At 44.6% G+C, this 15,977-nt stretch overlaps 1 protein-coding gene across 5 annotated transcripts in view; it reads left to right on the forward strand.

The window, feature by feature from the left end:
• Positions 1-15,977, forward strand: part of UIMC1 (ubiquitin interaction motif containing 1) — a 79,454-nt gene that overhangs the window by 37,168 nt on the left and 26,309 nt on the right. For all 5 annotated transcript variants that reach the window (XM_083422835.1, XM_083422833.1, XM_083422831.1 and 2 more), the window contains exons 5-8: positions 260-1,393; positions 8,528-8,592; positions 11,618-11,706; positions 13,200-13,279. In XM_083422835.1, the coding sequence (XP_083278961.1) occupies positions 260-1,393; positions 8,528-8,592; positions 11,618-11,706; positions 13,200-13,279 (1,368 nt within the window). The remainder of the gene's footprint in view (positions 1-259; positions 1,394-8,527; positions 8,593-11,617; positions 11,707-13,199; positions 13,280-15,977) is intronic.

Consider the following 15,977-nt stretch of genomic DNA (forward strand, 5'->3'; position numbering starts at 1 on the left):
AGCCAGTCTTCTGTAAGGCATAAATGCATCTGACAAGGTGAGCTCACAATACATTTGTTAATCTTCACCATGTTAACAGCCCCAAACACGGCTAATGAATGATTTCACCTTTAGCTATCATTTTGTAGATTAACACGGAAGTGTCCATTTATATATTTTACTCTGCGGAGCAGCAGTCAGTTTGATTTAATAATTAGGAACGTACATTTTCGAAGGCAAATCACTTGTCTTTGTGTGCATTTTTCACCCTCCTTTCTAGAGCTGCCAGCCTTCTGAGTCTTCTGCTGCAGCTGCTGTGCCCCTTCCTTCCAAGGCACCAGTGTCTTCAGCACCAAGCTACACAGCTGGGCAAGAGGATCCTGAGCTCCTTGCAGCTCTGCTGCCTTGCCCTGAGTCTCCTTGCTCCGAGTACAACTCCCTCTCACACAGTGACAAAACTGATAAGAATGGACAGACAGATGTCGCCAAGAGGCCCCTAGTAGTACTGACGAGGTTAAGCCAGGCAACAGTTGAGAGCTCACTAGTCTCTAGCATAATTGTATCTCCAGGGAAGAGCCAACCTTCTGCAAGGTCAAATGAAAACCCTTCCCCATCAGCCAGGAGCAGTTTCAGTGATACGCCACCCAGTCTAGAAGAAGGGACATCAGTTGCCTTAAGTCCCACCTTTCCCCAAAGGCCTCGGGGCACTTCGTCACTGGCACCTCAGAGACTTTTTGCAGGAAGGTTTAGCCCTCCAGAGCCAACAGGCAAGGAAACTGAAAAGCATTCCCAAAATTACATGGAGGGAGATTCCCTTCCTGGTTGCTCAGGAGCTCCGGAGAAAGTGGCCCTGGAGCACAGCATGTTGGACTACTCCAGCAGACCAGGGTCTGAGCTTGGACATCGGTTGGAGCCCATCAAGAAGGCATGTCTTTCTCCTGGGCTGGTGGAAAGGACTGAATTGCCCAGAAACGCTCCTCCACTGTGTGCACTTCATAGGGGTGACGAGGAGTGCCAAGAAGGCGAAGAGAGAGACATGGTGCACTATTACTGGGGTGTTCCCTTCTGCCCTAAAGGTGTGGATCCCAACAAATATACCCAAGTCATCCTGTGTCAGCTTGAGGTTTACCAGAAAAGCCTGAAACAGGCTCAGCGACAGCTTCTACACAAGAAACCATTTGGGGAGCCCATTGTCCCCAATTTGTGTCCCTTGAGGCGAAGTGACCGTGGCAAAGCAGCAAAGGAAGCATCTAAGAGAGATGAAGGTACAGATGAGCAGGAAGGAGAAGAAATGGATGAGAAAAAGGAGCCTGAGAGCATAGCCTGGCTTCTGTCCCCAATAAATGGAGAGCAGAACATGGCAGGGGGAAGAAACCCTGAGCGTGATGATGAGCCAGCAAGCAGCTCATTTCAGGTAAATTTGCTGTGCTTTCTTTGTCGGTCTGGTGAATTCTGAATGAAGGAGGGGGAGTGGCTAGTTATCTTTGCTTGATGTTGTGATCCATACAACAGACTAGACCCCAAAGAACGTTGGTGCGTATTTAGGGGTACATTGGTTCACTACGACTTACCATACTTGTAAGGTCAAAGAGATTTGGTGAACTTCGCAGCTTTTTAAAAGTATAGTGGACAACTCAGAAATTTATAGGATCTAGCATTATAGTGAATTGAATCTCTAGTAGTGGCTGCTCAAGCAAGGGTAGAGAAACTTTACAGCCCCGAGCTAAACTTGTGGCTTAAATTTCTGGGGGCCGCATGCCAGCTGTGTGTAGGGCCAAAGCAAAAAGTGGGTATACACAAACTCCTTTACATGAACACAAACACTTCCAGGCGCTCTCCCTAGCTTCAGTCTCCAGGAACTTGCCCTCTCCTCCCAGAGTGGCAGTCAGACTTGAAAAAAAGCATTGGAGCTAATGGAAGTCATTTTTTCAAGCCTAATTGTCACTTGGGGAATATTGGGGGCATGGGGCATGTTGCAGTCAGATGAGGAGGACTCATGGGCTGCGTCTGAGCCGGTGGGCTTGAGGTTCCCCATCACTGAGATAGCTTGTTTCTGCCAAGAGATTAAATAATAAACTTGAAACCCAGTTTGTGCTCTCTGGTTTCTAAATTGTAACAAATGTGACTTTCCTTTGCAAGATCAATCTTAGAAAGCATATACCAATGTATCTTACCGCCAAAATGTTCAGCTCTTGATGGTTATGCTAATAGCTATGAAGGCAACCATATGACTGAAAATTGTGGCTTATACACAAAGAGTTCTAGTATAGCAAGTCATCTATTGCTGGCATGAGCATTGCTGTATTTTTTTTAAAAATTGTTTGTTTTGCTTGGCCTGTTCTCTGCCTTACTAGGTAAATCCATATGCTACCAGAGATAGTAAAATGCCATGTGACCTAGTTCTAAAATACATTTTCAGCAGGAAAACATTTGCTATTTTGCACTGAGTTTTTTACATTATTTTGCTCTTTGGGAGATGTACCATTCATAAGACTATGCAGTCTCTTAGGATTTCTCTGTGTTTCTTAGCCAGTTACACAACTTAGTTTTTAAGGGCGCCTAAGCAGCAGTGATTGATTTTAATGGGCAAGCTTTCCTATGTGTTTATCATGTCACTGGACAGAGGATGAGATGTGACAGGGAGAATGTTATAATCCTTCCTCATTGGTGTGGCATGTGCAGCCAAGCCAAACATTAACCTGTTCCTCTTGCTTTAATTGTTGTCTCTGTGTGCCATTTTTTCAAGCTGCCGGACGGCCACTAGGTGTCAGTGTTTGTTTCATTTCAAGAGCTGGAAGCAGCTTTCGGTCATTGCTGCTGTTTAAACAGATTGCTAGTCAGATGAAGTATTTATTGCTGCTGTATTTTAGGTTTGTGTCAGCCTTTTCCAACCCTCATTTTTCATAATGACTTCGCTGCTAGATCATTGTATAACTTTATCTTCGCTCTGACTGAAGCTCAACCTTGTTGTTACTATTTTCAAGTGTATTTGATTGTTTACCCTAGTGATGGAAAGATACTTAACTTGTTTTGTGATATTTATATTCTGTCTTGTAATATTGAACGCGCTGAGGAAAAACTGTCATGTCTGCATTTTCTTTCAGAAGCAAAAGTGCAGTGCAGCCTTGCTTCTGGTTTCACAGTTTTGGATCCAGAGAGGCTATATTTAAACACACCTTAAAGGTGACCTGCGAAGTAGAAAATGTTGGACTTGTGCCCTATTTTTGCTCGTTTATGATAGATGGAGATGACCGAGATGACCGAGTGTTTTTGTGTCAAAGCTGTTTTTATCTCTCTGCCTCAGTTGCTGAAAATCCAGGCCTTATTTAGCCTGGATTTTTGTGTGTGTGTGGCATGTGAAGTTCTGATGAAAATCTAGGAAAACCCCAAAGGCCTGATAGCACTGGTAGCCAAGAAAGGGAATTAATAATAAAGGAAGCTGTCAAATGGGAGACTGATGAGCTGATACATCTAAGCACAGAAATTAGATATACCCCAGCTTCTTCAAAGCCATTCTTAGGAACACGGGGAGACTCTTTATACAGAGTCAGACCATTGGTCCGTCTAGCTCAGCATTGTCTACATCAGATGTGGGGAACCTTTGACCCTCTAGGGGTTGCTGAACTACAACTCCCAACCTTGTGCTTGCGACAGCTGGTGGGAATTGTAGTTCAACTACATCTGGAGGACCAACGTTCCTCATTGCTGCTCTACACTATGAAGTAGCAGCTCCCCAGAATTTCTGATAAGGGTCTTTCTGAGCGCTGTCTGGAGATGCCAAGAACTGAACCCAGGGCCTTCTGTACACAAAGCAGCTGGGGAAGAGTCACCACCCAGTGGTAGAGCATCTGCTCTGCATTCAAAAAAGTCCAGGTTTAGCCCCCAGCATCTCCAGGTAGAGCTGGGAGAGAACACTGTCTGACATCCTGGAAATCTGTTGCCAGTCAGTGTGGACGATGCTGAGCTACATGGACCACGGAGCCACAGCCTTTCTATTTTTAAGCCCTATATGAGTTCCTGGAAGAAGGCGCACCATAACGCAAGATTCAGTGTCCCTTTCGACTACATCCTCAAGGAATACAGGCGTTGAGTGCACAAGTCTTAAGCAGTCTTCCAGCAAAAACGGAGAGTAATAGATTTGACATTTAAAATGGCTCTAGGGCCATGAGAAACAAATGGGGTTGTTGGGGCAACCTGAAAACACAATTAAAATGTAAAAAGCTCAAGTTCCAACTCATAAATATACACTAAAGCACCTTAAGGTATAGCAGAGAAGCCAAGGCAGGGCTTCAGCCGAGTATGACAATATGCTTTGCGGCAGGTGATTCTTAACACCCCTTTTCTTTCTTCCGCCATGTAATGGAACATGGAGCTGATGGCAGGTAATTCAAAGACCACTTTTCCATGTTTTAAGCCTCATTTGAGCACTACATTTTTCTCCGCCATAATTACCCACTGGCGTTCTTTGTCACTGTTTCAGCACCCTTTGTGTTGACAGTAGTGTAAGTCCTAATGTATTTAAGGTGCCAAAGTGTCTCCTTAGCTGTTGAGTCCGGGCGGCTGCTACCTCTCCCCTCCCCCCCCGCTTCTGACTTGTTGCTATTGCAGTACAGCTGAATCCATTCTAGCCTGGGATGTTAAATCTGCATCGTGCTTTTCCTGGCGGTTTGAGCTGCTGGCAAGCCTGTTTGACTATGCCCCCTGCATCTGCCGAATTGCAAAGCTGTTAATCAAGACAGTAACTACCGTTTCCTTCAAGTCTTCCCTAGTGGTTCCTCGCTCCATCCTGCTACGGTGAAATGCTGCTAAAATGGACAGTGTGCTTGAGCTACCCCTTCAGACTCTGCTTCCCACTGTTCTTTGGGAAACGATATATACCTCTGTTGTCTCTTTAGATGAACGGCTTTCATGATTCATTGCCTAGAATAGATTGAAACTAGATGTTATGGCAGATGTGGGCCTCTACTGAAAACAACAACCCCATGTCTCTGTCTCTTCCTTTCTTGTTGTTCGTAAATTCTAGGGATACTGCACGCCTGATGTAACATCATTACCTTGCAAGTTCCCACCACCACCACTTCATTGACCGCTTCTTGTTCTTCCCATAAATAACAAACAATCCTCAATACAATTTTGGGTAAAGTCAACACCCTAAAATTTGGAAACAAGTAGGAGATGTATAGCAATCACATAGCTTTGTGTATGATCACAATTTATATACATCTTATCTAGAGCAAGCCCTGCCATGCAGCAAGGCAAGGCTATCTGCTTAAGCAATTCCCATTCCAGGGTGGAATACAAGACCCAGAGTTCTTTGTGTGATTACCCACACCTCCCGTGCCGTGTCTTTATGGTTGCCACAGCATCACTTCCAGCTTCCAGTGCTTCATTTGGGTCTAGCACGGTGCTCCAATAATATCTGGTGTATGTAGAAAGGAATAAAAATCTTGGAATGTGCACCACGCAATAAACTCTGGACCCAACCCAAATCATACTCCCCATATACCATACACGGGATGGGAGGGTCTTCCAACACATAAGACCAGATGTTCTCAGGACAAAATAAACATAAACATAGACCGTTACAGGTTTCTTGTGAGATTGCTGTAATGCTTGCGTAGATGGTAGCTGGGATGTTTAGAACAATTATTTAAAGCAATGCATAGAAGATTGCATTCTTGTCTTAATTCATATTTGATCTATAGGTCAATATTTCCTACAGGTGATTATTGAAGAACAATATGCACCTACTTTTTAACAGATGAAGAGTAGGAGTAATAAGTTTGCATAAATTCTTGTATATTTTATTTTTATATATATATATATATATATATATATATATGCAGGTTTTGGTGTCCTCGGGTGTCTTCCCGTGTAAAAGTTGGGGTGTCTAGGCGACGTTTCGACGAGGTCGGGAAGACACCCGAGGACACCAAAACCTGCATTCCTGTACCCGTGAAAATCTACGAAAGCATATATATATATATATATATATATATGTATGTATGCAGTGCCTTTGCTCAGGGGAACATTTTTTCTATAAATGACTATTGACTCATGGGGAAAATCTATTGGGGTCCAGAGCTAAAAGTGGGAGAGCCATCAATAAGATAGAAACAGCTGTAGAAGAAAGCTGTAGAAGATCAGGTATTTCCAACCTTTTCACACCCAGGCCCACTTTTAACCCAAGCATGCATTTGGGGACCCATTTCTTAATCTTGTACTATATAAGCCCACAAGATGGCTTGATAGCTTAGACAGACATGAGACTCCTAATGTCAGTGTTGTGTGTTTGGGCCCCACATTGGGCAAGAGATTACTACATTGCAGGGGGTTGGACTAGATGACCCTTGTGGTCCCTTCCAATCTATAGTTCTGAGATTCTGTTTGCATGGTGGTAGTCCTGCTGTTGTGACCCACCTTCAATCAAGCCATGACCAGTTGAAGACCAGTGAAGCTAGATGCTCTTGAGGTGTCTGAAAATATTTATTTGTGCATGATGTATGTGAGATGAAGTTAGTTTAATATGGAATGAGCAGGAGTAGAATGCAAAACCCCATGACAACTGCATTTGGAGTCTAACACAGGAAATAGGAAGTTCAGTGATGGATGGCTCAGTGACGGATGGCTTGATATAAGAATAGGGCAAAATGAAAAAATTAAAGGAGTCTACCAGCGTCCCCTTTCTTTCATTTCTTGACCCCCTTTCCTGTGGCAACTTATCTGAGTTCTTATTTGGGGAAGGACTGTAGCTCAGTTGTAGAGCATCTGCTTTTAAGGCAGAAGCTCCTTGGTTTAATCTCCAGCATCTCCAGACAGGGCTGGCAGGGATTCTGTCTGAAACCCTGAAGAGCTGCTGCCTGTCAATGTAGACCAGGCATAGGCAAACTCAGCCTTCCAGATGTTTTGAGACTACAACTCCCATCATCCCTGACCATTGGTCCTGTTAGCTAGGGATGATGGGAGTTGTAGTCCCGAACATCTGGAGGGCCGAGTTTGCCTATGCCTGATGTAGACCATACTGAGCTAACTAGCAGTGGTACAGTGGTACCTCGGGTTAAGTACTTAATTCGTTCCGGAGGTCCGTTCTTAACCTGAAACTGTTCTTAACCTGAAGCACCACTTTAGCTAATGGGGCTTCCCGCTGCCGCTGCGCTGCCAGAGCACAATTTCTGTTCTCATCCTGAAGCAAAGTTCTTAACCTGAGGTATTATTTTTGGGTTAGCGGAGTCTGTAAACTGAAGCGTATGTAACCTGAAGCATATGTAACCTGAGGTACCACTGTATAAATATAAGGTATAAGGCAACTTACTCAGTATAAGGCAAATTCCTGCACTCCTACAATGCTGCTGGCTATTTAAAAACCTTGGTGCATATTGGGAAGGAGCACCAAGCGGTGGCAAAAGCATTAAACTTCAGTTGTGGTTTGTGCCTGATCCAAGAGTAGGCAAGAGAATAGGAAAAAGATGGGATGTAGAGAAAGTGAGAGGAAGAGCGAAAGAGAAAAGTAGACAGAAAAGAGGCAAAACTACAGTACAGTCAAAAATTAAAAGTTGGTTTTGTATTGCCGGATGAGGTTAAAGATGGTCTTAAAAGGTTGAAGATTACTATGCCGAAGAACCTTACAGATTCCACCTACAGATTCCCCCAAGAAAGTGGCATGTGAGAGCATGGACAGGTGTGATTCAATTTTTTATTTACCTAAGGAAGATACAACACCTGGATCTCTTTGCAGGAAGATGGGTAGGATTCTGAAATTCAAAGAGCCATTTAATGCACAGCTTTTTAGAGTAAAATACATTTGCACACGGTTTATACAGTTAGAGTGCTACTTAATTAATTGTTTCAGTGGCTTCCATTGACATGTAATGGTAATGCATTTCCCAGTAATGTAATTACTTGGCTAATTCTGGCATAGGACTAGTTTACAGTTAGTTCTGAGCTACGAGTTCTCAGAACATCTTGCGAGATAGTTCTTTCTGTTTATGTTCCAGCTAAGGACAATGTTGCAACCAACATCTTTGCTTTTCAGTGTGTTCCTGACAGCTCCTGTCTCAGCTGTGAATTTTGCAAGTGTTTTGCTTCTGAAGTTAACCCTTCGAGCTTAATGCTTTCCTTGAGACAGCAAGCCATGTTCTGGGAGAACAACCAATTCAAGTATGAGCAAGTAGCATGTGTGGTTGGGGAGGGTCCAAACCTGTCTTTGCCTTTGTCTCCTGCAGCATAATGTGCCTTTTTTGATGCAACTCTTTGCTTGTGGCACAGTGTCTGGATATGGGTAGGTATGTGGATCCTACCTTACAGTGACAGGTTGGTCATGGTAGCTATCTGGTTTCTTCCAAGTTTTATGATTCTATGACCAAATGACCTTCAAACCCTTTTAAATGCACGTTTACACGGTTAGCTGATTCTTATTGCACAGATATATTTCTCTGAAGGACTTTATGTTGCTGCTGCCCTACTTTTTTCTTACATTGGATGTGCTAGCTTAGAACTATCGAGCTGCCATTGAAAGATTGGCTGGTTTGATTATTTTCTTTCTCCTTAGGCCACCCAGGTGCTGTTTGCCGAAGATGTGCTTGAAGAAAGGGAGCCCATGCAGATTACCCAAAGGTAAGTAGGTGGATATCAAAGTAGTTCATTATGGGAGATAATAAGCCTGCTGGAATGACCTGGTCTTACTGGGATCTTCTTTAGAAGCTGTTGCACAGAAATTTAGTTTTTTTATGCCTGCGGCTGTTGTATATTTCAGGTTGTAACTATACTGTGCTGGAATGTGATAAGGAACCTAATTTCTGTTTGTATAGTGTCAAATGTGTGCGACTCAGAGCCTTGAATGGATATTCTGCCCGAAATCTCAGCATGCGTTATCATTCTTGCAGTATATTTGTGTCTAATGTCAACCAGAGAAGTATGACCCTCAACAGCACCTGTGTCTTAAAAATGTAAAGCAAGAAGTAGCCATTGCAGTAAAGATAATAAAGTTCACTCCTTGGCCTAAGGAGCTAATTTAATTTGATTTGACACCACAAAGCAATAAATTGTGGCTGGTTGAAAGATGAGTTTCAGCAAGAGTCTCAGCGGGTATGCAAACAGCATGGCGGAGCGGTATTTAAATATATATAATATGTAATATATATATGCAGTTCTTTGAAGAGGCAAGAACAGAAGACAAGACCAAGAAAGCATATCGTAATAGTGGCAGCACATTTATCTCCTTGAGACAGCAAGCCATGTTCTGGGAGAACAACCAATTCAAGTATGAGCAAGTAGCATGTGTGGTTGGGGAGGGTCCAAACCCTGTTTGCTTCAGATGATTAAATAACAAGTTGGGGAGGCTGCCGCCTGTGTCTTGCATTTGGGCCCCTGCTGCTGCTGCTGCTGCTTTTTCTGGCAGGGCACAGCATGGTGGCCATTTCTGGAATACCTCCTGGGAGGACTGCCGCCTTAAAGGTTCCCAGAGCCCAGGAGTAAAGCATACTGGCTGGGATGGCTTGCAGTAGAGATCAGGAAATGAAGGAAACGGTAGGAGATGGTGCAGATAGGGGAAGATTCATGAAGTAATTTGCCAGGAAGATTTCAATATTTGCTGCTCAGCCACAAGTCTAGCTGTGAGAAGTTCCTTGATTCTTGGGTTAGTTTTCCCAGGTTTTATAATTAAAATGCTCTTGGCATGAGGCCACTGGTTTTTCTCTGCCTGATATCCTCTCTTCTCATTGATCCAACAGCATTTTGGCTGAATGCTCAATGAGGGGAGCCGACTGACTAATGTGATAGCTCTTCCCACCCTGCAGTGGGGTAAGCTCTCCTATGTACGTAGTCTAGTAAGGAGGATGGCAGTTTCACCCTTATGGTGATCATACTTGGGAGGAGAGATTCAAGTGTGGATGCCTTTCTTTGCCATCACAGCTGTCAGGAGGTTCTGGGACTGCGTGGGGAAAGAGAGAGAGATATAATGCCCCTGTTTCCTCACTAGGGCGTAATATTTCAAGTACTCATTAGCCAGAGCTTGATTGGAAAAAATCCCCCTAGCTCCATCCAGGGACAGCACTCATATAAACAACAAGTGGCACTGGTGTGAGGCTTCTACCCTTAAGGCTTGTTCCATTTCCCCCTCAGACTGTAGGTAATAGGATTAGTCTCCTCTGTTTACATTGGGTGCCTTGCACATTTTTCAAGCCGCAAGCAGGGATCTCAAAGTACATCCCACTTGCCACACTGTGACCCCGGGAACTTTGCAATGCAGCCGGCGGCTGCCCTCATCAGGCTGCTGGGATCAAGATTGACCATTACGTGCTGCGACATCTAATTTGATCAGACGGCACATCTGCATTAAGATGACAGTGGCTGCAGTATTCTCAGTTTTGTGCACATTAAGTGTGGCCATCTGGCACCTGGCAGTTTGCCAGCAGAGCCCTGCGCTGGGCAGAGCACAGGCAACCTGGTCAGCGGGCTTCAGATGCTCTTTGGTTCTTATGCTGCTGGAGTAATTTTGAAAGCAGCTTTAGCCAACGGCATCTTCCTCCCCCATTTTCCATTGGCCACTCAGCTTTGTTGTTTCCTGTCTTGTGCAAAGTATGCTAGATTGAGATTTTAATAAATGATTATATGCTTTGTTACTGGGAGATAGTTGGTGTAGCAAGCAATGTGGGTTGACTTCAAATTGATTAGCCCATTTTATAAATGTCATAGCAAATTGTTTAGTGTGAGGCCTTTTGAAGTGAGTCTTGATGGTTTACACAGCATAAGCTGTCCTCAGCTTGGGCTCATAACAAATGCTTTGAGATGGTTTATTTAGCGAGAGAGCGAGAGAAGTCACTTGTGGTTTCCCATCAGGATTTTCTTATTTATCATAAATCTGTGGTGGCTGTTCCCTACTCTCCGAGGCTCATAGCTGAGTTTAATAAATCTTTCCTTTTGTCAGTGTGAAGATTCGTGTTTTTCAAGTGTGCACTTGCATACTTGATCAATCCAATAGGAAAGCCACATAGAACTCTAAGGTTGACAGGGTGGCAATGTCACAGTGGCTCAGCCTATGTCTTCCTGTGACGTGGAACGACTGTGCTTTGCAGAGAAAATGGCGGCACTGGAAGGTCAAAATGAGAGGAGCCAGGCACAGTTAAATGCTGCATAAAAGAGCTGCTTGGTTCGTGTTGGCAGACTTTGCTGTAGGGAAGCTTTGAGTTGTGTCAGATTCCTGCTGCTTTAGAGAGCTGTGTGCAGTGATGAAATGGGGGGGGGGGGGAGAGAATAGCAGTAAAGGATGGGAGAGAGAAGAGTTCAGTGTCAAACAGATCTCCACCTCTTCCCACTCCTCGCTAAGGATTAGGCTGCTCTGCTACCTGCAGTACTCCTGTGACCAAAAGCAGAAAGCATCAAAGAAGCCTTTGCAGTTCTGAGTAGATATTCTTACTTCTCTTGCATGACACAACGACCCTTTCTTTTGCTTTAGAAAGCATCTCTAGGGAAGAAGGGCTTCTCCACGGTCGTCTTGTTTGGGATGCTTCTTTCAAGCCTGTAACTTTCTGCATTCTCTCCTGCTGCCTTTCTTGGATAATCAGAGCTCCCAAGGCTGCAGCTGACTTTCACAGGCCTGCATGTTGTGACACTGGTTTATTCTGTGTTTGCATTTCAATAGCATTTCTGCCTTGACCCCGTTGGACAGTAGGAGAAGCCCAGACATGGCCGCAGAGAATCAAGCTGAGGAAGAAATCACTCTTTGCCCTGGTATGAGCCCTCTAACAATTCATTTGTGGTTTTGAGCCAAGAAAATCAACATCCTTTAGTTGCAGACAAAGCTATGCTGCTTGGCAGGATGTAAATCATGAGGTCAAACTGGTAGGTTTGGAAAGTGGATCCCTTGAAAAAGGCCTGATCAGTTCCTTAGGAAAACACAAAATCCTGCTGGTCCCTTGCCATTCCAGCCCTGGTGTGTCCAGATGCAGGCAGGAGGAAGGTGGCTGACTCAACTCCCTTTCTGCTCTTTCATTTGGGTGGTTGCATCAATGGTACCCTGGGAGGGGCTTCATGCTGTTTCCTGTGGACTTCTTGCTGGAATGCCTCCCTTGGAGCACCATGACGGATGCTGCTAGTATGCTGGCGCTGTCATCATTTATTTGCTTGGCCGTAGAACAAGGGTGACACTGAGCACCGCCTGCTGAGCCTCTTAGTTTTGTCCTAGAAACACTTATGTAAGTGTTTATGTTAGTTTATATTCCTTGGTTAAACATACTGGGAGAAGGACTCCTGAGCTTATCTTTTAGAAACTGAATGAAATATGTCTTCCTCTCAGGATGAGCAAATGAACTTCTTCCTCTGCCTTTTGCAGTCCTGTGTTTAATGAAGCTGCAATTGCTAATCATTGTTTGGACACTCAAAGCCAGGGGTGTCAACTACTACGGCTTTAACAGGAGGGTTACCTCCTGTTAGAAGAGCCAGCGGTCCCCACCTGCTGGGTTTGTCAGTGACATCCTGAATGATGTATTTTCCCCGCCCCCCCCCGCCCCCAGTTCGGAGCAAATCAGTCATACAGCAATGCTTACAAATCCATCTGCCCTGAGCATACATTTTCAAAATCATGCTAGGGGAAAGGAATTTTCTTATATTCAGTAAGCAAGAAAATTGTTCAAGGTTAAATTGTTCTCTTCAAGACCCAATCTGATTTCGAAATTATTTTTCTAAAGCAAACCTTTTTTCAGTGTCACATCTCATACAGGAACAGGTTTAATTGTGAGGTTCCCTGCAGGAGACTGGATGAGGTTTTCATTGTTGGTAATAACTGAGGGGTGGTGTTCTAACAAAGAGGCAGAGCGGGTACAAAGGAAAGGCAAGCTGTACAGCACAGCAATAGGTGTGTTGCCTTTCTCCCGAGTTGAAGCGTTTGCTCCTGCATTGTGCTGCTCGCCAGCAAAACCTACCCTGGCGCACAACCTACATGCCCTATTGATTCCTGCTCCCTGTTAAGCTGCAGCGTGGCAGTAGCCTTATCCACACACTGCTGCACTATAGCTTTAAACTTCTACTCCAGTTATGTTGTTGCACGTTGTCTGCTAACATTTGTGACAAGTCTAAAAAATGTTTAGAAACTGTGAAGACACTGTAAAGCAAATGGGATAAGTTTTATCAGCTAGTGTGGAATGTGCTGGGGGGTTGGAGGGGGGCTTGTGGAGAATAATAGGGAGGGGCTGAGCTGCTGCTAACATGGGAGGCTTCTGTTACAGAGACCCAGCCGAGTCCATTGCAAGCTATTGAGCCTGAGAGCGGAGAAATCCATTCATCCAGCAAAGATGTCTCTCTGCAGGTAAGCAAATCCCTAAGGGATAACAGCCAGTGAAGCGTCTGGAATGCAGAGTCTCGTTTCCTGCCTGTCTCCCAAAATGAGCTGCTTTGCAAACTATGCAGTGTGTGTGTGTGTGTGTGTGTGTGTGTGTGTGTGTGTGTGTCGGGCCTCCTGTTGTTCTCCCTCCCTTTGTCAGCAACTCCTCCCAATTCATTTCTTTTCCTCCATCTATGCGGCCATGGACTACAAGCCTAGCACCTTTGTTAGCGGAAGGGATTGCTGTTGTCTTTCTCACGTTTGTCATCTTGCGGGCGACACCTATTCAATGTGCTACATGGGTTGCGATGTGCCAAAGGACACCACTGGGCCCAACGAGGGAAAGGGAGCTAGTTGCTTGTCCCCGAGCTGCACGTGTCTGACTGAACAAAGAGGTTGCAAGCATGTTGGTAAAACTGTGACTCTGCAGTGTGATTAAGCTGTTGCTATTGGCTCTTTACAGCTTTGAGGCTTTGACAGTAGAGCATGTGTACACAAGAGGGGAGTGGGCAGAGGGCTTTAAGATTTGGCACTGGTCTGAATGCTGCTGCTGCTGCTTAATTTTGGGGTGCTCACTGTGCTCGTGTGGGCCTTCTGACTATTACCTTAAGCGAAGTCTTCGCAGTCATGATTTATCTTGGATGTGCCTCTAGATTAATCCAGAGAAAGGCCTTTCTTGCTTGTCTCATTGCCAAATGAATGCTGTTGTCTTTGCTCTGCTTTCCTGAATCACCACACCTGTGCTGCAGTCACCATGCCACTGTCACAACAGTGACATCTGACTTCAATGGCTGTTTCTGGTAATATAAAAATAATGCCTATTTAGGTTGCTGCTGGTGGGAATATAAAAGGGATTTTCAAGTACTATTCTGGCAGGATACATAAATCTAGGTGAATTGGAGAGCACTTGACAAGATGATTCATATGTAAAAGGCTAATTCTTGGAGTCTTCAGCCTGTACAGGGTTGTCTGTCTCCATGATGATGACTGTTAACATGTAGAAGCAGCATCACATTGTAACAGGTACCTTAATGAACTTCATAATAGCTCAGGTTTTTTTACGTTGTGTGCCATTCATCAGTTAGGCAGTGTCACTGAGTGGGATAGTGCACCCAGTGAGTATCTGAACTCTCACAGCCTATGCTATGTTTGCATAGTGATTATGAAACTTAGGGACCTCTAGGGAAACCAGAACTAGTGAGTTGTCTCTTGTGTTATGGCACTAGTTCCTGGGTGGGATTTGTGCCTTAAAAAACCTATCCAGGCAGAAAGACAGCAAGTGCTCAGAAAGGCCCTAAGGATAGGTCAGTAGCCCATTTTAGGCCTCCCGGTGTTAACTTGGGTGATCAGAAGGACTTGAACGCTGTGGCAGGATTTGAACCTTGTATTATATGGCTCAGTGGATAATGGGAGCTGAGCCATACACCAGCCAGCCTGATCTCCTGCCTCTGCTGCTGGCGCATAGGCACGAGCCCTGTTTGAACGGAGGCGGCCTCAGTCGCTCAGGGCATCTCTTCTTGTAAGCGCCGGCGTGGGATGGTTCTGCTTTCCCCTTTGCTGGGTGGGCAGCCAGTCATGCGGTTAAGGCTTCTCTCAGCCGTCCTCCCAGGGCTTGTCAAAAGTCATTCTCGGGGAGGGGGGTGGGGAGAGGGGGCTGATGTGCTGCTACACAATGCCACATTTACATTTGCAATTGAGTTATTTACTGTTGGAGTGTAAGCAGTTTATTTGGACACCTGGTATTTGCAAAGGATGTGATCTGCAAGGCTGTGTAAAGTGGAAATGGGAAGGAGCGGAGAGCTCTTCACATCTGTAGATGTGTCATCTTATTAGATTAACACCGATTTGATCAGAACTCCTTATCGTTGGCATGTCTTGTTTCGTGTTTGGCATGTCTTCACAACACACCACAGCCTCAAAGCACTTAGCAAGATGTAGCAATGCCGAGATGCAAAATACTAGGAATGTATGGTATAGCAGTAGTAGCTGTAGTGTAGTTTAATAACTGCAGAATGCACAGAGCAATTTTTTCCACTTTGGAGTCAGGTCTCTTTAGAAAAGGATTTTTAAAAAATGACTTTTGCCTGAAACAATTGTTGACGGTCCCTGCAGTTTGGTACTGATCACCTGTCAGCAGGGAATTTGGCACATATGAGATTGGGCTTTAAGAAAACACCAGCCAATCATACACACCCCCACATATACAAAGCAGTCTTCAATAAGTCAATGAAATTCCTCACATAGAATTAGGCTCTTGCTTGACAATGTAGATTCTGCAATGAAGCTGCTAAGCAACAGGCCTACATAATGGGGACCACTCATAAAACAAAACATGAAGCATGCCTAAGCAGTCAGTCAGGCTCACGTCTAGTGATGGTTTCCTTGGAACTGTGCAGTTATAAGGACACAGATGACAGTTTCTGTGTATGTGTAAGAGAGAGAGTGTGTCTGCTTGTCTCACCCCAATAAAAATCACCAATCCTAGAATATTTCCCACAGGTTCCATCTAGCTGGTTTAATATTTAAACAGACGTTTTAATGGTTCTGGCAAATCTTCTTTGCTTTTGAATGTTTAGGAACCTTTGAGATAGGCTGACATTATGTAGAAGTCTTCCAGTATTAAGAAATAAGATGGCAGTAGTCAGCCTTCTGCCTCTTTCAGACATGAATAGTTCAAGGCAGA

Source organism: Podarcis tiliguerta (assembly GCF_965153285.1).
Source record: "Podarcis tiliguerta genome assembly, chromosome: 2".
In the NCBI taxonomy this organism is placed as follows: domain Eukaryota; kingdom Metazoa; phylum Chordata; class Lepidosauria; order Squamata; family Lacertidae; genus Podarcis; species Podarcis tiliguerta.